The following is a 20,814-nucleotide window of genomic DNA, read 5'->3' as shown; positions in this document are numbered from 1 at the left end:
TTGCTAAAAGCCTCCCTGAGATGGGGGTGTGGGGAGGGGTCGTACTGTGACACTACACCATACCAACTAGCAATGGCTTTACCCAGGAGGGCTGGCTGGGTTGCGGGCGGTGGAGTCAGTCCATGCTCAGGTCAGTCCCTGCTGAGGTCTGTCCGTGCTGTGGTTAATCTGTGCTGAGGTCAGTCCGTGCTGACGTCAGTCTGTGCTGAGGTCAGTCCATATTGAGACGCTGTGGCTCCACATTCAGGGCAGGGCCAGAAGCCCACCGCAGGGTTGAATTCCCCGGGGCTGTCGCTCATGTCAAGATGTCATGTGGTCCCAGATCAGATGTCAAACTCGTCTCCCTCCCGTCTTCGTCTTCCTACAGTGGTTGACCACATTTGCATGGTCGGCTAGAAAACCCCAGAAGCATGCTGAAATATTTATATGGTATTAAATGTTGAGCATTCTAATATTTCCATCTGCTGGAATGTAAATTGACGTGCTTAATCCAAACAATTGTCAAGTCCTAGCTCTTGCTATTTACTGCAGATTCAAGTGACATACGGACAACTACATAAAACATTTAAATATATAGATGAAGAAAAACACATCGATGCTCCCTGTACATTTCCATTTCCGTACATTGACACTTAGGATTTTCCATCGCTTGTCCAGATGAACTCCTAGTGGTGGAGTGTAGTGTTGACGGGTGGGTTTTATTGATATTGGATGAATGTGTCTGGAGACTGTGTGCATCTGAAGATAAAACCGTCTTTGTAGACGAAAGTGTTTGGCTCTGTAATTTCAAATTGCTATTGTTGAAGGGTCCCTAGGGTTCAAAATATATCCCTTAGTCAAATCACAATTGTGAGTGTCCACACAAACATATGAGGGGAGGTCTCCATCCCAGCCGACCAGTTGATGCAGTCGACCAATCAACTCATTCCAGCAGCTGGCCACGCCCACATTGTGGAATAGATAAAAGGAATCGAATCGAAAACATTATCAACTGCACAAATCCACTACCAAGTATTGTCCAAAACACTAATATCTCCATCCATGCATTGATCAGATCAATACAACTCCCAATGGGAAATCCAAAAAACGAATATCTTTCATACAGGTCAATGAAATTCTGGTCAAACTTTAGAGAGGTGTCATTTTGACATTTGGAAGTCCTTGTTGGCGTGACCTTTGCTGTATAATATTACAAAACAGTCCAAGAGTCAATCCCAAATATTTCTCGTAAAATGACGCTATTTACCTATCAAATGGCTTCCATTATGGGCACAAAATGAAGCATTTATGTTTGAGAATAGTTTGGTTTTTATTTACTCAGACACGCCAATCATTCTTCATCCTTAGGGACGTCCCGTCCTCTGATCTACACATGGGCCGGGGCCGTACCAATTGTCACCATCAAAAGCCGACATCTGTTACCTACGACTTGAGCTACGGGCTAGTAACTTATTTCAGTGTGTTACTCATGGAAACCGTGTGCTACCCAACCACCTTGCAAAGTACACAAAGTAAGACCACACACACACACACACACACACACACACACACACACACACACACACACACACACACACACACACACACACACACACACACACACACACACACACACACACACACACAGACTCTTGAGCTTACAAAATCAAAATTACATGATATTTTTTCCCGACAGGGGAGCTTTTGAATTACCTTTGCAATAATTATCCTCTATAGAAAATCATCAATTATAAGTTAATGGATTGAAAACTTATTATACAACGTTTTGTCATTCATTGAGTTATATATGAATGGTTTATCAAGGCTGATATGAATGTATTGATTAAACAGTATCTTATTCTGATCGGGTGCTATGTCATTCAATAATATATATAAATTCTCAAATACTTTTTAATTTTTATAAAAATATATATTTAAAGAAAGAATTAGAAATAAATGATGATTGCCATACATCATCCATTAATCAATGGCGCAAAAGTATCTTAATTTTCTAAAGTGGACCCGGAGACAACATAGGAGGCAATACACGTCTTCTGGGCCATCAGTTGTCAGTCCTTGCCCTTGGAGCTGGCCGAGTCAAAGGTGGCACAGATGCGCTGATGGATGGACGGGGGGATCTTGAAGGCTGAAGGCTGGAAGAGAGGAATTGGCCCCTATTCGGATCCCCTTCCGACGCCAATCCCAGATTTTAAACCTAAAATACTTCAGGTGTGTTTGCTATCGTATATTTAGGATTAAAATATGGGGATTGGATTTCGAACTTAGTTCTTGAGGGTTCTGCAGGGGTACCGGGCCCTTCCCTTCCTTGGGGTGGGCGGACGTGTGTTGGCGGAGCAGAGAGGTAATTGGAGGAGCGATACCTCCAAGGAGAAACCACATCTTGGAAGGGGATCCGAGCGTGATCCTCTAAAGTAAAATCCTGATGAGGGCTAGCACAAGGTGTTCCTCCGCGAAGCAATGGCATGGAACCACTTGCGGAAAAGTACTGATCAAAAAGATCCTAAGCAAAGCGACGCCCAATGGTATAATCTGCAGTAGTATACGACTTTACGACAACAACATGATATGTATGTAAGACTAGTATTCTGAGAGTTAGTTAGTTGTTGTGGTGTGTGTGTGTGTGTGTGTGTGTGTGTGTGTGTGTGTGTGTGTGTGTGTGTGTGTGTGTGTGTGTGTGTGTGTGTGTGTGTGTGTGTGTGTGTGTGTTTCTGTAAGAGGGATAAACTGTTGTTTTGTTCCTGTGTGTGTGTCGCTCTCTTTGTAAGAGTTGTTCTTCTGTATGTGTGTGTTTCCATGTATTTGTGAAAGAGAGAGCATTTTGTGTACGCATGTGTTCCCGTGTATAAGAGAAACTGTGTTTATTTTTACCGCAAGACGATATTATAATGCTTTCCAAAATCCCTGCTCACAGAAATCTATCCTCTCTGACGGTCTTCCGTTTCACTGAGTGATCCGTTTAGTGTTTGATGATCCGATGAACCAATTGATTAACTCAATATCAGAGAGGAGTCGATTAGTGTGTCTTGCCAATTTTCACTCTTTCCCCTGCCTTTGTAACATTAGAAACACAGGGAATAACACAATAAATCATGAATGAAAAGAACACGACCATGGACATAAAACACTACGATTTTGGCAGACCCCCCCCAAGAAATAAGTAGTGTGGTCGGTCCTCAGGGGCTCAGCGATAGGCGGTCCGAGGTGCACATGATTCTTGAAAAGTATTCCCAGCCCCCCGAGGGAAGCCCACACTTTCCTCTCTACCTGGCCTGCGTTTTCATTCCTGCTCCAGCGTTCACCGTGTCGGAGCGTGGCGTTCCCTTAAGACCTAAGCAGAGGTTAGCATCTTTTTGTTTCGACAAAAAAACGAAGTGAAGAAGCTCAGAGTCCCTTCACTTCCTTTGAGGTGTTCCCTGTGGCTGTTCTGCGCGGCTCGGAGTGACCGACACCGCAGGCGGAACAAAGCCTCCAGGATTTCAGTCTCTCGTCTTCTTCACGGCGGCAATCCTCCTCCTGGACCCCCTCCTCTGGGCGGAACCGCTAGGCGGGCTCCAACACCACCGCTGCTACTGCGCCTCCTCTTCCTCCTCCTGTAGCTCCACCATGGGATCCTCACCAGAGCTCATGCAACTTAAAAGTCCCCTACAGAGGTCTGGGTCTGGGTCCTCCCGATGTGAACCATACAAAGGCCTGCCAACTCCCGGGGACGTTCTGTGTTTTAAGAGAATTCAGAGTCTGGCCGGTCGCTGCCCTGCCCCAGTGGGGTGAATGTCCCGGGTGACGGGGCCCTGTCAATCTCCTCCAGAGCACAGGCCAGGGAGTCCACGTCCCCCGAGGTCTGGTGCTGGGTCTCCCACAGGCTGAGGATGACCGCTGAGGGGCTCCTCTGGCAGGCGAAGTAGCTCAGGTTCCTGGGGAGGTGGAGGGGGCAGGATTGGGGAAGGTAGGGAGGGAAGGAGGAGGAAGAGAGGGAGAGAGAGTGGAAAGGAGAGGAAGGGAGAGAGGGATGGGTGGGAGGTAGGGAGGGCGGGAGGGAGAGGCCAGTGGAAAGAGGAGAGGATAGAAAGGTAAATATGGAAAATAACTGCTGTTCGAATATCTGCTCATAGAACAAAAAAGAAACAACGATGCATTATAGCTTTATGCTAAATGTTGAAACTTATCCAACAATGTTACAAATTAAAGTTTCAACCAGGTCCCTGACTTTATATAACTAGATAAGAGGTTTATTTCCTTTCCAAGATTTAATGTATTTTATTCCATCATGGCTTAGAATAAAATAAATGAGATTGTGTTCATTATCTAATTAACCTGAATGTACTATATTGCCGTCAATGTATTATTTTTTGGAGTTTACTTTGCAGTTTTAATGAGTCCTTTGCAAGGATACACATAAAAACTTGAATTGCTTAGAGGGAAAAATGCATTATAGAATCAAAGCCCCTATATTTCAGATTGAATTGTCAGCTGCATTCAGCAGTGGGCACTGTTTCCCACAGTCCAGCCTACTCTCTGATCATTAAGGTGAGGATGCTTTAGTGAAGCCAGAGCACCCTTGCATAAATAATTGCAAAGAAAATCTGCTTAACAAGGTACATACTACTCTATTACACCTCCTGGTGGGCTTTTACTGGGTTCCACATGCAGTTAAACTCTTGCTATTCCTGCCACGCTAGGAATTGTCATGTAAGAATCCGGCTGTGGAAATGTTCACACATTACATCTCTTTCGGTCAACACAGCGTCGGTTCAGAGCAACACGTTTGCTGCTCACGTTACCAAGCGCCTTCCAAAAAATAAAAATAAACGTTTATTAAGGAAATACGCATGTGATTCCGGGGGTATTGTGACTGAATTGCTACGCGGCTTATAGTACTGTCTGTCCGTTCTGATTCGTGAACATCTTGTTCTCAAACGATAACACCCTGTTGTTCAGAAACACATCGCAACCTCGAAGTATGAGCTGGAGCCAGGTGGAGGAGACATAGCGGGCAAGTATTGTGTTTTCCCGAGTCATGCGCAGCATTGTTAGCTAGCGCCGGTGCGACAGGGTTAGGGTTAGGGTTAGGTGCTTGTGCTTGTGCTTGTGTTGCCATTGGTAATGAGAACGGATGAAAAACAAACTTGTAGAGCTGATGCAGACCTCCGGCTCACATGGTTCACACCTCTGCCCGACAACAACACCTTAAACCTTGGCCACAGGATTTATAATAAGCAAGCGCTACGCCCTGGCAAACCGGTCAAATCCAGAACAAGGGACTAAGCCATGTACCTAAGTCAGTGTAAGTCTGCATTTCAATTTGGGGACAATTTGCGAATGGGGACTTTTTGCGATAGTGATATAGCGGTATAGGGATTTAGGATTTGCAATAATGAGTCTTCGTCACATAAACAAATACACAAAAGTTCTCAATCAAATTCTTGTCGGAACTAAAAAATTGGTTTGTTGGCATGACAACTGTGCTTATATCACCCGAGGCTTGAGTAAACAGATTACCATACAACGTTGCTGTTGAACATGACCTCTGCTCCATCCTGTGCAGTAATCAGCAGCTATGGTACATAAGATACAGCTGTTGCCTGCCACTTAACCATCAACCCTGTGTGCCGAGCAGCCCTACGTGGTGTTCACCTGTCTCGTTGGTGTTTACCTGTCTACCTGTCGACGTGGCGTTTAACTGTCTACCTGGTTTTTACCTGTCTACGTGGTGTTCACCTGTCTACGGGGTGTTCACCTGTCTATGTGGTGTTCATCTGTCTATGTGGTGTTCACATGTCTATGTAGTGTTCACCTGTCTACATGGTGTTCACCTGTAGACGTGGTGTTTACCTGTCTACGTGGTGTTTACCTGTCTACCTTTCTACGGGGAGTTCACCTGCCTACGTGGTGTTCACTTGTCTATGTGGTGTTTACCTGTCTACTTGGTGTTTACCTGTCTTCATGGTGTTAACCTGTCTACGTGGTGTTCACCTTCCTGCGTGGTGTTCACCTGTCTATGTGGCGTTTACCTGTCTACGTGGTGTATTTCTACGTGGTGTTCACCTGTCTACATGATGCTTACCTGTCTACGTGGAGCTTCTGGGCCAGCAGTTGCCAGTCCTTGCCCTTGGAGTTGGCCGAGTCGAAGGTGGCACAGATGCGCTGATGGATGGACGGGGGGATCTTAAAGGCGGTTGACCCCGACTCGGAGGTGAGGGGACAGTGGGACGGAGGGAAGAGAGGAATCAGCCCCTTTTCACTCTGCTGGGAGAAGAAGAGGAGGAAGAAGAATGAAGAAGATGAAAGAGGACGATTTTCAGAGTAATGGAACAATAATCAGACTGAGGCCCCGTTTACACGAGGACGCTTGCGGGTAAAAACGACAAAATATTTTAACAGAAGTGCCTTTCGTTTAGACGGTGACGGCATTTTTGGGGCATGAAAACGCATACATCTGAAACCACCCTCCAGAGCGGAAAAGTTGAATACGCTCCGCCGTAGCGTTTCCGTCTACACTGCCAAGACCTGCTCACGTCGCGTACGCGTTTACGTCACATACATGTGCCAGTACAAGGTAATAAACAAACATGTCAGATTATTTCCATGCGTCATACCTTCAAGCTGCTCTGGCAGCTCTAACAAGCGTACAGGAGTATTTCCACGAAATGCACAGGATATGTACAGATAGTATTACTGAACAGAGAAGGATCTTTTGGTTTTTGCGGCACGGATAAGAGAAGAAGGAAGATTCTACTCATGCGCTCAGACATGGCGGTGTTGTGTGATAGTGTATAACAGCAACACCTAGCCGCCTGGCATGCATACCCAATTGAATTCCACACACTTTTGCGTCACCGTATGCATGCAGATTTCCTCCCGAAAACGCTCGCCTAAACGCGGAATAAAAAGTGAAGACGCGACGCCACTTTTGCGTCTTCTGTTCAGACCGTCATCGTGTAAACGTATCCTGAAGCTCGTCTGGTTTGTGTCTTTAACAACGAGGACATGTCTTTCTTGCTCTGTTCTCCCTCTCCCTCCCCCTATCTCCCCCTCCCTCCCCCTATCTCCCCTCCCTCCCCCTATCTCCCTCTATCTCCCCCTTTCTCCCTCCCTCTTTCTCCCCTTTTCTCTCCCCCCTTCTCTCGATCTTTCTTCCTCCTTCGCCCATTTTCTCCTTTTCTCTCTCTCCCCCTTCCTCATGCTCCCTCTCTCTGGGCTCACCTCTGCCGCCGACGTGTAAACCTGGAGGATCTGCTCGCGACCTTTGACCTGCCGTACGCTGATCTTGCAGGAGAGCTTTGGGGGCGTGGGCGGGGGGCCGAGGTACTCCAAGGAGAAGGCACACTGCAGCGGGTGGTGGTCCCGGCCCCACACCTGGGCGAACGAGAACTCCTGCCAGAGGAGATCATGTGAGAGAGAGAGAGAGAGAGAGAGAGAGAGAGAGAGAGAGAGAGAGAGAGAGAGAGAGAGAGAGAGAGAGAGAGAGAGAGAGACTCAATCAGCACCGAGCGGCTGAATGTTCTTTTTTGTGTTTGTTTAAATCATATGTTGAGAAAAAAGACAAGCTTTTTTTTTTCTTTATTCATTAACACACGCTTCAGTAGATTCCACAGGATTAATTAAAACAGGAACAAGGGCCACATGCCTCGCCACACTGGGTCTCAGAGTACTTCAGAAACGCCTCTTTTGGATGCCATGTGCGTAGAAATTAGTCTGTTTCAGTGCTAGTAAAGTGACAGTGTACACTGCACTGTTGGCTGGTATAATGCAGCCAGTGTTGGTCCACTATCAACCTGCATTCAATGTCTGTATCGCATTTTCAATTGTGCAAGCACGCACACACACATACACCCACACCTGTACCCTCATCACTCATCTACTCAGTCAATCACTCGGTCCCCCCCCCCACCATATCTCCGGGGATTACCTGGCAGGTGGTAAAGGGCTTGATGCACCAGAGGAGCTGTGGGAGGTCCTGGATGGAGACCTGCAGGCTGAAGCCGTCCCCACTGAACTGCAGCGTCCTGGGCTCCTCCAGCAGACGGCCTCCCCTCACACACTCCAGCACCGCCACGGCCTGGGGGACCGGGGTCCAGGGGAGAGGGCCAGATGAGTTATCTCTGTACAATGCACACATGGGCTGCGGACCAGCACACTTTTTCCATGGTCCTCCTTCCTATCGCTCGTTTACTATTCCCTGGAAGAGACGAGCCCTCAGTGGTCGAGCAGGAGAAAGGTTAGCCTCAAGTTTAGTTTGCTCTGGACATATGCGTCTGGCCTTCTTCCCATCAGACAGCTCCAACAGACCAGTCCAAACCTTTTATCTAATGTGGTGCCGTTTGGTAAAAAGACTGTTCAGAGGATAGCCCTATGTTTCGTTGCTCGTTGCTCTGATTGGTTGTAGGTCTAGTTTGGAATTGAGCCGTCAGATAAGCTTCTGTGTTAATTAAAGGGGAGGTTGATCGTCGATGAGGACCTCAGCCAATCACAGCCTTCACATACACGCTTAATGGCCGTCTGAAGCGGCCTGATCACAACCAATGGTAGCCGGGGAACGGCTGTTTTGTAACTGCCATCAAGCGTTTTGCTCGCTACTTTTGCATTGGTGATTTGGCTTCTTTTGTCGTTGCTGTGAGTTAAAAAAACCTTCAACTCCAGCTCAAAGCGACCAGCGTCTTTGCAGGGTTAAAGACCGTCTTGCAGGGTTTATTTTCAGACTAATTAGTGTAATTAGCTTTTTGGTAAACTGTTACCAAACTGTTATTTATTGTATTTAATGTTGTTAGGTATCACAAAACGGAATATAATACGAAAAAGTAGGTACTATTTTAGCGGTTTGCTATTGGTTCTCATTTCCCCCAGAATGCATTGCATGACGTCACGTTGGGGAGACACGGACCAAAGCCGCATTGAGACTCTTGAGACTCTGAGAGTAGAGACTATAGAGAGTGTTCAGCAGATTATACAGATACATAGATAAATACATAGATATTATTTATAGTTAGTATATGCTACACGTGAACCTCCTAAGATGGCGCAATTTGATTGGTTCGCTATCTCGGGATATTGGGCAACATCCCATGATTGACATCTGAAACTCGATATTGTTTTCATAGCAAAATGTCCCCTAATAACAACAAAAAAACCTCCGGTCCCGGAGGCTATTCCCCACTTCGCCTTCGGCGAATCATTGTTGATTAATAGCCTAGATAGTTCGATAGCCTAATAAAGTCTTTATTAATACCAAACTACACAAATCGTCGGGATGTAGTGAGTGTAACATAATTCACCTACAGTATTTTGTTATGTGTTGTTCTTTACACTGTGTTAGGCATGTCGTTCACTGTCTTGGTGGTTCAGGGATCGCTCTCCCTTTAAGGATTACGAGCGTCTCATGACGTAGAGCCCGATGCGGGATATGTTTACTTGCAGCACGTTTTGATTTCCGGTTTTCTCTCTAACTAAATAAACGAGTCACACAACTGTGTGCTCAACGTGCGAAATTGTATCTTTCATTCAACGCAATTTCCACAGGGAATTCATTTAGGTGACTCGGCTCACACAGTAAAGCCTACAAGACCACACAGAACAAGGGAGACAGTGGCGGACTCAGGGGGGGGGCAGGGGGGGCGACCGCCCCCCTTCGTGGCTCAATGGTTGAAAAAGCGCGCTAAAGTGCCCTTCAACAGTGTCGAAAACGAGAGGAAATGCCTTATTGGCTGCCCTTTTCACGTACAAAACATGATTAGGTGCCCTCTAGGGTGCTCCTTCATACAATAAATTATGATGATGTGCCCTCTAGAACAAGAAAATTCAATGACGTGCCTTAATGAGTGCCCTTATAGTCACCTTCTGCCCGTCTGGTGCCCTTTTAGTGCCCCCTTTAGTACCCCGATAGTGCCCTTCTGCCCGTCTGGTGCCCTTCTAGTGCCCTCATAGTCCCCTTCTGCCCGCCTGGTCCTTCTAGTGCCCTTCTGCCCATCTGGTGCCCTTCTAGTACCCTGATAGTGCCCTTCTGCCCGTCTGGTCCATCTAATGCCCTTCCAGTGCCCTTCTAGTGCCCTTCTAGTACCCTGATAGTGCCCTTCTGCCCGTCTGGTCCTTTTAGTGCCCTTCCAGTGCCCTTCTAGTACCCTGATAGTCCCCTTCTGCCCGTCTGGTCCTTCTAGTACCCTGATAGTGCCCTTCTGCCCATCTGGTCCTTCTAGTGCCCTTCCAGTGCCCTTCTAGTGCCATTCTAGTGCCCTGATGGTGCCCTTCTGCTCGTCTGGTCCTTATAGTGCCCTTCTAGTGCTCTTCTGCCCGTCTGGTGCTCTTCTAGTGCCCTTCTGCCCGTCTGGTGCCCCCATGGTTGAAAAAGTGTGCTGAAGTGCCCCCTATGGTGGTAAAAATTAGAGAAACTCCCTTATTGGCTAGCCTTTACACGTAAACAAAAAATAATGAGTGCCCTAGGTTGCCCCTGATGATGATGTGCCCTCTGGAGCAAGAATATGGCAAACCGAAAAAAACATGTTGTGGTTAGCTATTGAGGTGCAGACGTTCCTCTCTTTGGTAGCTGACCTGCGGGGAATGCGAGGCGTTGCTTTCATGTGGCGTCGCCATGACAAACAGCTACATCGAGTGGTACTTAAATCTCCACTGGATACGAAGCAAAAAGCGGATTAAGACTATGTCAGTACCCATAGTGGAAAAGCGCAATTAGATGCCAAGTTAGAAAAACTTAATATTTTCAGTTTGCATAATCCGTTTAAAATGTATATACATTTTTTGAGCTTTCAAGATCATTCAATTGTTCATTTCATGCAAAAGAGACGATAATGGTCAGCTATCACCTCAACATGAAGGAAAACTTCCTTAATTGTTTCAGTAGCTGGCTGTCGGCGGTCAAAGACTGTATGGTAGCGGCACATTGAATTTTCTCCAGTCTGATTTTTACTTAAATGTTAGTAAAGATGAAAGCAGTAAGGCATACTCCTTTCTTTGGCTAAAATGTGAAAGTGCACAATGATGTGAACAACTCATTTTGGTGTTTATAAAGTCGCTAGAATAAGGGGAAACAGTGTCTTTGAAGCAACATTTTTTATGGGGGAGGACCCCCAGACCCCCCATTTAAATTATGAGCCCAACTATTCTTTTAAGTGCTACATGGAGATGTAACAAGTGCCCCCAATGGGACCTTCAAGGCAGCGCTTGCTAAGGTTAGAGGATAGGACCTTCCAGGCAGCGCTGCATTTAAGGCTCCGTTGGGGGAACAAAACACCATCAAGTTAGAAAAGCCACTGTGTCCGCTGGTGGGGCCCCATGTTGTCCAGAATGTGCCCTTTTTATTTTTTCGCCCCTGCCCTTCAAACAGTCTGAGTACGCCACTGAAGGGAGACCACAAGTCTGACTGGACATACACAAAATACATCACATTAACACTAGACACATGCGTTTATATAGATAGATAGACAAATAGAAAGATAATTAAATATGTTGCGGAGCCAGCCAATCCTGTGCGCGTATGCAAATTAGCCATGTGCGCCTAACACAAGAAAGACGTAATGTAGAGAAGTCGTACTAAAAACGGATAGCAAGCGAAAGCTAAACCAGACTATCAATCACATACTTACCATACAACAGCAACGTTGTATTGTAACGTTGGTCCATTCTAACTTATGGTAAGAGCCTAGTCTTTAAATCTTTGCAGAGACTGAATGTTGATGATAAAACGGATTGTTTTTCATAAGATGAGTGTGTGCGACTTTGCGTGTGTCCTTTCCGGCTTCGGCATACTGCATGGTTATGAAGGCCGGTTAGATGTGATCTTAGTGAAGCAGCCTAGCCTTGGAGTTGGATAAGTTTGAGTGATTGTGTACGGCCGTGCGAGAGAGAGAGAGCACACCCGCCGTCTGATTGCATGTCCGATAGGCTAAGTTAGCCCATAGCTAGCATTATGCCTTATATTTCTAGATCTTCTGACTAAGTTTACCGGTACTTACGACATAATCAATGTCACTAGATATAAAGAAAAGGTTGACTTTCATTCGGTGCTATTCACTGACATAATATAAATAAAAGTGTCGCTATTGTATGCACTGTTATTCATTGACTAGCTCCAGCGCTCGTTGCTACGTTGCTAAATGATATCTCTCCACTCATTCTCCTCTGACCATGCATTTAATTGGCTTTGACCGCCATCAGTTCTCGGCAATTCCTCATTCGCCCTCTCACGTCTGACAGGTTCGAAATTATACTGCTGTGGGCCATCATACATGTTATTTGTGGTTCTTGCCACCTTATTATTAGACGCCATAGTTCTAGGCTGAGGCTACCTTCCACGTACGTCTCCCCAACGTCATCGCCGAATGGCAGTTTTTGTAAAAAACGACAAAAACTGGACTTTAACACTATTTGAGACATTTTATAAATGATGCACATATTTTGAGTGCTTTATGTACCCATTAATCAAAACTTCCGGATAACCTGCCCTTAAGTGCAGACGTTCTGCGGTGGTAGCAGTGAAAACGTCTGCTTTCATCTGGGCTTCAACAGAAAGGCAGGGTTACACAGCCCCCGCTCTACAGCCTCCAGAGCCTTCTGTGTGATCATCCCCTAAAGGCCGCTGCTCTCACTGCGTATTCAGGGACAGATTATACCAATGGAAATCTGCGGACTCCAGAGCTGAGCGGAATCCGCGACAGAGTGACTATTGAAATGCAGCCCTCGTAGTCCCTTTGTCAAGATATCAACTTGCAGCAGTCTTCTTCCGATCACTTAAGTATCCTCAGTCGTTATCACAAACAATGCATTTGTGCATCAACTCAGACCTCACCGTAAAACACCCGTCTGGGCTGCCCAGCTTTACTACGAACAGGAGGGCAGATCAATTCCACAAGATGCATTATGGGAAGTATGTGCGAAACATCAGTCTGAATGTAATTATAATCTATCAACGTAACACCATGAAATAAAAACTAAAAAAATGCTGTGCCGATACCATAACAAACAAATGAATAAAATAAGAACCAAACATTTTTTATAGCACAGCAGATGTATAGCACGAGAAAAAAAACGAGTCATAACCGTTCAAAAAGAGAGAGAGGGAGAAAACCCACTGAAACCACCAAAACAAATCGGAAGGGGGGAAATAGTCGATCTGCTCAACGCAACTCAATTAATATCAATAATGCATGTGTGTAATCCAACTCCACCAACCACAGGCGTGATTCTACATTGTACTGACAAGGGCGAGCTCAAACTGGAAAGGTCACAACGTGTATCGATGTTTTACTCATTTCTACTTTTGTAGTTGCTTGGGTCTTCGTCTTGGGTAATCGGTCCATGGCCCAAAATAAAATACCACACAGCCTATTGATAATTCTCTCTCTCTCACTCACTCACTCACTCTCTCACACAAACACACACACACACACACAAAGTAGCAGAGAGGAAATGCAAAGTGTACGAGCAGGTACATTAAGAGTTGATTCTTGAGCCAGAGGCTCACGAGGGAAATCAATTATTGCAGAACGGGGACAAACTAAACGCTAGCTGAGCCTAACCATCTCCTAAAAAATAACCGTTCTTGACTGAGAGAAGGAGTAACTTAGTGGTAGGTATACAAAAATACACTGTTTTTGCTGGATTAACATTAATCCAGCAAATCTTTGTGAGGAGTTTTAGGGCTGCGCCGTCGTCAGCATTCATACACACTCATGGGAGGGGTGTGTGTGTTTTCTGCTGTTTATCAGCCCCTGGATGAGTAGCTTTGTGTGTCAATGTCTGTGACTTTCTGTCCATGTTTTTTGTATGCTGGTAATAACCTTTTATTTGGCTGGTAGTTGGGGATGAAACTAGATCTAAAGTTAGACGGATGCACAGTTAATACAGTTTCAATCACGTGGATATTGAATTTATATTTCTTGATTAAATAATGTTGGTTCATGATACACAGTATATCATATTGTTAACATATTGTGTATACACAGTGTGTTACCACAGTAATGAAGGAAAGAAGACGTAAGTGAACATGTAGCAACACCAAAATAATATAATTACAATAAAAAAATACTATAATCACTACTATTACCTAAAATAAATACTGCTACTTCTACTACTACCAATGCTATTACTACTACTACTGATACTACCATTACTACTAGGCCTCATCAATACATTTGGCTTATTTAGCTAGATTTTCACAAATATAATACGATACGATTTATGATGTGATGATATATGATACTATATATGCTATGAGCTATGATATCATGTTATTATTCATATAATATAATAGTCAACCTTTTTATGAAACTCTTTGTTTGCAGCACCAGCAAATTGCCCTCAATGAATAGAAATGGACTCAATAGAAACGGAGGGAGCTATTAATGAGTTTTTTTGGTAAACGTTAATCACTTCTGCTCAGCATACGGAAGAAAAAATAAATAGCATGACCCTTTAAATGAACCGCGATCATTAAAATAAATGTATCGATCCACCCACATCAACCTTAGCCTAATGGATCTAGGAAATAAAAACGCTTGAATAATAAAAAACCTTGGATGGATCATCTAAGTCTCTGGTCAACATCAGCATGTTGTCTTCTATAATCAGGTTCAAAGTCTGGCCTAGTTCTTCTGAGCCCTTTAATGTTGTCATTTCCCCACCGGGGTGGTGTGTGTGTGATTTACAAGTGTAATAGCGATAAATCCTCCTCCAGAACCCCTTTAACAACCAGATAATGGCCGATGTGAATGACTGCAGTATGCTGGCTTCAGCTGCCTCCTGCAGGTGTGGATGGTTCTAACCTATTTCATCCGGTGTATGGCTCAGACCCCAACAAAGGCCTTTCTGAGGACTATTAAAGAAGCACATTTATGTTTTAGTAGTACTAATCGAGACATCCTTTCATAGGTCGTTTTGAATGAATACTAAAGCGATCATGACCTTTATTCGTGTGATTCAGGCCATGGTGGAAATCCTTTCTTCCTCTGAATCTCTTTTGAAGTATTCAGTTGTTCTTAACATGTAAGACCTTACAAATGATCAAAACTGACTGCCCCATGATGGCTGCTTCATCAATGGCTTTTCTTTCCTTTAACCTTATAAACGTATAAATACACCTCATACTCAAACTTAATCACTAATCCCCTGAAATCTTGACAAAAAAACGGACTATAATATACATCATTTTCCAAAAAAATGACAACGCTACTTTTTCAAATGACAAAAAAAATGCCATCACATAAAAATGGAACGTATCAATATTATAATACCATCACTCGCTGCACAGATATAATTACACACTGTCTGAATGTACCTCATTGCGATTTCCATATGGTAATATCGCTTAACGCAATTACCATTCGTCAATACGGACGATTGAGTTTCAGCGATAGGAGACATCTCATTTACAGGCCTGCAAAATGAAACATGAGCGCGGATCTGTGCGCTGAAGAGGGGAGGATGCGACTGCTTTTGATCGTTTCATCCAGAAAGAGGGACAGATTGGTCTCGGGAAATGTATTTATAGCAAGTTTTATTCATTCTTTTATTTTAAATGTACTGCATCTGGCTGTCAACATGATGAGAACAAGACTAGCGATATTTATTTTAATTATCATATATTCAAATGGTGATTTAGAACATAGATTTGACACATTGAGGCAAAGGTGAGGGAAAGTGTGTTTTAACATATTTTGTGCAACTTTCCAAAATAATGTGTTTAGTGACATGAGGTTAAGAATAGGTCTCACCAATAACACGTATTGCATCACTCTTCCTTCATGGGCGGCTGTCTGATGGAAGAGTACTTACTGGCTGTTTATCAATACAACCAGGCACTTCCTGTGAACGAACAGTGAACTTATGAGAGCGACATCATGCAGTGCCTTGGCTATTCATTCTCACGCCTTGTTCACACTACATGCGTCCGTTGACGGATGGGGGCTTTTTGACGTATCTATGTGTTTTCCGGGTTGTATTACAAAGGCGATTTCATTGGTCAGTGTCCTTGCGTATTTTTACATAACGCAGTCTGATTGGCCGACGGTTCCGGCGCTGCCTGAAAAGTTGAACATTTCTAAACTTTTTGACAGAACGGACGGACCCACAATGCATTTTGCGAGCGCCCCATGCAAAGTCAATGAGATCCGTCGATGGACGGAGGTAGTGTGAACAAGGAGGCTGCGGCATTCATCCACCACAGCTAGTGGGCGGAGCCTCCGCAAATGGCACTGTTGTTTTTTTTGGTTTGGTTTACAGGGAAACCCTCCTCCTTCCCCCGGTGACGGCATAGCAGCGGTGGCGACCATTATAAAAAAATACATCTAATTAATTACCCTGATTATCTTGGAAAGTGGCACATAATGAGGTAAAACCCATTCCCGCCGCCCTGGTGTGTTCGACCGCGGGGCAGACTGCCGATGAGCAGCACCCCGGCACGCCGCACCAGCAACCCCACTGAGAACGGCTCCTGATTGTTGTAATGTGTTGTTCCACAGACGCGCGCCACACAAGAGTGGAATAATAACCCGCCTCACGTTTAATTACCTGCACCTTCAATTAGGCTTAGCAGGGGGGGCCGAGGGGGGGGGGGGCAAGTATCTCTAGTGTTTGTAATTAAGAAGCCCCGCTTTGGCTCTTCTAAGCACCTTCCCCCGTGGCTTCAGCGGACTGGACGGGCGCATTTTAAACAGAGGTGGAGGAGAAACAACCAGATAAAGTTCATGTGCTGTTAACTTCCAGGAAGGAAGCGATTCCTTGGGGGACCGAACGCACAACTCATGTCTAATCACCAACAGAACAAAGGCAATTAAACAGAGTTTACAAAGTACATGAGCATCCCCCCCCCAAACACACACACACACACACACAGAAACAAACACACACACACACACACACTAGCTTCAGTCTCTCCTGAGGATTCATTCCATTGAATGCCTGTAATTATCTTCTACTTGTCTAAAAGCTATCTATACCATAGTGTATTTAAATCCTGCTCTTCTGTAAAGGCATCGCACATACAGTGATTGTAAATTATTTGATTATGAATATAATTGTTTTGCTTGTGATGATGTTTGTGTTCATTAGGTGTTCATAGTGTAAAACATAGATGTACGATTCCCGAAACAAACGTTCAAGCACAGTTCAGGGATGCAAACACATGTATGACAAAAAAAGAGAGAGCTACCCGAAGTCGGAAAAAATGTGACGGCATGATATCCTATTATCATGAGAAGGCCTATGCTATATGCTATATGCCTAGAAAGGCTCCCGCTCCTGGCTTCTCACTCGGCTCCCTCACGGCACGAGCCACATGGCTGGGAGAGCCCCGAATGAGTGGAGAAGCAGGCTATTTAAGCTGCTTCTCCACCGGTTCCTCAGGTGCTATTCATCTCCTTAATTGGCAACGGCCGGGTTGCCGCAAATGTCATATTCAATTTTGCCTAAAATATCTACAGTTCAAAAAGCATATTGAACCTTTTGTTGTTTTAGACTTTTGAACTATTAATAATAATAACAATAATAATAATAATAATAAATATAGTTGCAAGCAACCATGACGGGGGTCCTGCTGTCTGACCGTATCACTGTATGACCGACAGTGTGACTGTATGACTGACAGTATGACCATATGACAGACAGTATGACTGTATGACAGATATTGTGACCGACAGTATTACAGTATGACCATAGACTGCCAAGGGCAGATTAGGGTATATTTTAAGCAATAGAAGTCTTCCGTACGTGGAGGTATGGTGAACTTGGTCGGTTGGTTTGCCGGAATTTAGCATACCAAAACAATGACCAACCATGTTCCTAAGCATACTGTGTCAAAATCCACTGTCAAACAGACGTTTTTTTTAATTACGCGAGTACCGCTTTAAGGCCCAACCTGCATTGTACAATGGCTGCCGTTCAGAAAGACAACTTCAAACAAATACATCAAATTTTCAGATGGAAATTTGGCATGGGTTAGGGATGCAAATTATCGAGTAATTCATTAATCGATAGTTGTTTCATCTTATCGATCGATGATCGATTAATTGATAAGCGGCAATTCTTCTGAGAAGCTGAATTTCCTTCTGAATGTGACACATTTAGGTGGTAATTCAACAAAGTCGTTTAGTTGTTGTACTTTAAAATACATTTACATTTAGGGCATTTAGCAGACGCTTTTATTGCTTTTATTGATGTTGAATGTTACATTTCTTTGCCTAATTAATTTTGAATGTTAAATATTCTATGTTAAATCCCAAATAAATTGTTGACATTTCTAAACGAAAGCCGGAGACTCTAAATGACATTAAATGTATTCGTTTTCGCGGTTATTCGGCTTCTTCTTCTCCCCTGGAAAAATACAACCGCATTGCATTGTGGTATACGGGAGTAACATGTAGGGAACATCGTATGTACCCTATTTAAGTCCACTATATAGTGCCCTATATAGTGGACCACTGAGAATTCGAACGCCCTAGAAAATGGCGTGCACCCTATTTAGTGCACTACATCCATGATAGGGAACGATTTCGAACACAGCTAGTAGCGTCCCGCTTTTCGTTTGTCTTGTCCTGCTTCGCTTGTGATCCCGCTTGTGTTCCCGCGTGTGCATCAAGTACGTCTGGCGTCAAGCGCGCCCTCACGTGGACGGTTGGGGAATTACGGGTTAAAAATGCGATTAATTGCAAGTAATTTATTTTAATCGAGTAATCTCTTATCGACAATTAATCGATAATCGATTAATTGTTTGCATCCCTAGCATGGGTATACTATGGGATCTACCCTTTCTAGTCATATATTACGGATTTTCATAGGACCCCTAATAAAACGAACGATTACAATAGGGTTCCTACAGATTTCGTAGGACCCCTAATAACAATAATTGACTAATTTAATTAATTATGTAAGTACAATACATTATGGTATTTTGTGTGTATGCACAATATACCGAAGATGAACCTGCAGAATCCCCCTCTATCTTACAAAACCTGTCTGGAGACTGGAGGAGACCCAAGACTTCTGCATGGCTCAGTTGTGTACTGTGTTGTTTGAGCTGTTATGAGCGATCTGCACTGTGTTGCTGTGTCTCTTGATGGAGGCTGACGGCCACTAGCCTCATGTTCTGAGGAACTCAAACCAGTCCGTCAGTGGAAGTCTAGAAACGTACATATTATCAGAAAATTTGGACCGTTGCTGTCGTTTCTCCCTTTTGTATTGTGTTGTGTTGAGCATTGTGGTCAGAGCTTCTGAACCAACTGATGACGTTCATGGTAATGTAAACATGCCACTGAACCTCAAAATAATCCTAAAACACTCTCCATTCAAACCTAAAACTATTGAATTGGTCTTGTTCATCACCTCCTGTGACGATACTAGGAAAAGGGTTTGTTTTAGGGTGCTTAGGGTTAGGGTAACACAGAGTTACTGACGTCACACAGAGGGGGCGGTGTTGAGGTGCTCAGCACAGGCAAGTATCAACAGCTGAGTGGGCATGTGGAACTCAGAGTTTTGAGACTGAGTAGAGAGTCTGGAGTCGGGAGGTGAGATTCAGAGTGTAAGAGAGTCTCCCGATGGACACGCATTGCTAGGCGACTTCGATTAGAGAACCTTTTGGATTTTTATACACACGCTGAACTGAAAGAAGAATACAAAGCGCGGGCTGGTCACCTGGAGACGAGGTGACCCCCCCCCCCCCCCCCCCCCCCTCACCTGCAGAGCGTGGGGGGTGTCCTCCACGCAGTACACCCTCAGGTTGTAGCCCAGCGGGTTGTTGAGGTCGGGGCTCCCGAACACGGCCAGCCTCAGCCTCTTGGCGGCTGCCTGGCTCAGGGGCCGGCCCACCAGGGCGTAGCGGCCCGGGCGGCCCAGCAGCAGGTGGCACCGCTCCACCTCCAGGAGGCCGTAGCAGGAGGTGCTCTCCTCGTCCATTGACATCACTTCCTGTCGGGGCAAGATACTGGTCAGCCATGTTGGAACAAGCAGCCCTCAATCCCAGGCCCAGTCCAAAACGGGCTTCAGGACCCCGGCCGCTTCTACGCCCTCTAAAGCAGGGGTTCCCAAACCTGTTCCTGCCGTGACCCCCCCTCTGAAATCACTTGGGGTACCAGCCCCCCCCCCCTGAGACGTTTTATTATTTTTTCTATTTTTGTAAACCCCATTATTCTTTGCTATATACAGTTATGTAATATAGTCTATTTCCTCCGATAAAAACAATGGATGGAACAGCCCAGACACGTAGGCCTTCCCATACACATCATAGCAGTAGGATAGGGTCTCCTCTCCGCTGAGACCCTCCTGGTCCCCGCTGGGACCCACTTGAGCGTGACCGGCGGTCGGCGTGACGCATGGCGTGCTGAGAGCGAGCGGCCGGCGCCCGCACCGCCCTGGTGTCTGGAGTCGCCGCTCCGACCGTAATGATTCGGCGGTGGAGTTTTACCAAATCACATGAAGGGCACCGGACTGACGGATCGTACTGACACACCCACAGACACTCCTCAGAGGCGTCTACGATAAGAACCGACAACAACACAAGGGAAGGGAGTAGAAACGACGCGCTTCACGTTGCTGGATCTGCACCGCAGACCTTCCAGTTTCAGGGGTGCGTGACGGATAGCCATACACACCGTGCGCCAGGGACCTGATTACGGCGTTTAGGGTCGACGTGCAGTGACTTTTCAAGTAGGCTTCATTGGTGCCAACCCCTAGTCTGAGAACCACCGCTCTGTAGGGCCAAGGAAATCCTCCCCAAATCCTAAAGGGAGGGAGCCTTGAGGAGGAGCGCACAAGAGGCATCCCTCATTCCAGGGATATAGGGAGTGCAAGAGGTGAACAGGCAGCCAGACATTTAATGGC

At 45.3% G+C, this 20,814-nt stretch overlaps 1 protein-coding gene across 1 annotated transcript in view; it reads right to left on the bottom strand.

Moving 5' to 3' along the window:
• Positions 1-1,950: 1,950 nt before the first annotated feature.
• Positions 1,951-20,814, bottom strand: part of LOC130380606 (netrin receptor UNC5D-like) — a 169,252-nt gene continuing 150,388 nt past the window's right edge. The window contains exons 14-18 of the mRNA XM_056587850.1: positions 19,672-19,902; positions 7,907-8,056; positions 7,201-7,371; positions 6,062-6,243; positions 1,951-3,911 (exon numbers count right to left, since the gene is read on the bottom strand). Coding sequence (XP_056443825.1) covers positions 3,719-3,911; positions 6,062-6,243; positions 7,201-7,371; positions 7,907-8,056; positions 19,672-19,902 — 927 coding nt within the window. The 3' untranslated portion in view covers positions 1,951-3,718. The remainder of the gene's footprint in view (positions 3,912-6,061; positions 6,244-7,200; positions 7,372-7,906; positions 8,057-19,671; positions 19,903-20,814) is intronic.

Source organism: Gadus chalcogrammus, chromosome 4 (genome assembly GCF_026213295.1).
Source record: "Gadus chalcogrammus isolate NIFS_2021 chromosome 4, NIFS_Gcha_1.0, whole genome shotgun sequence".
Classification (NCBI taxonomy): domain Eukaryota; kingdom Metazoa; phylum Chordata; class Actinopteri; order Gadiformes; family Gadidae; genus Gadus; species Gadus chalcogrammus.
The sequence above is the reverse complement of the archived record's forward strand: the minus strand, read 5'-3'. Positions and strand labels throughout refer to the sequence as shown.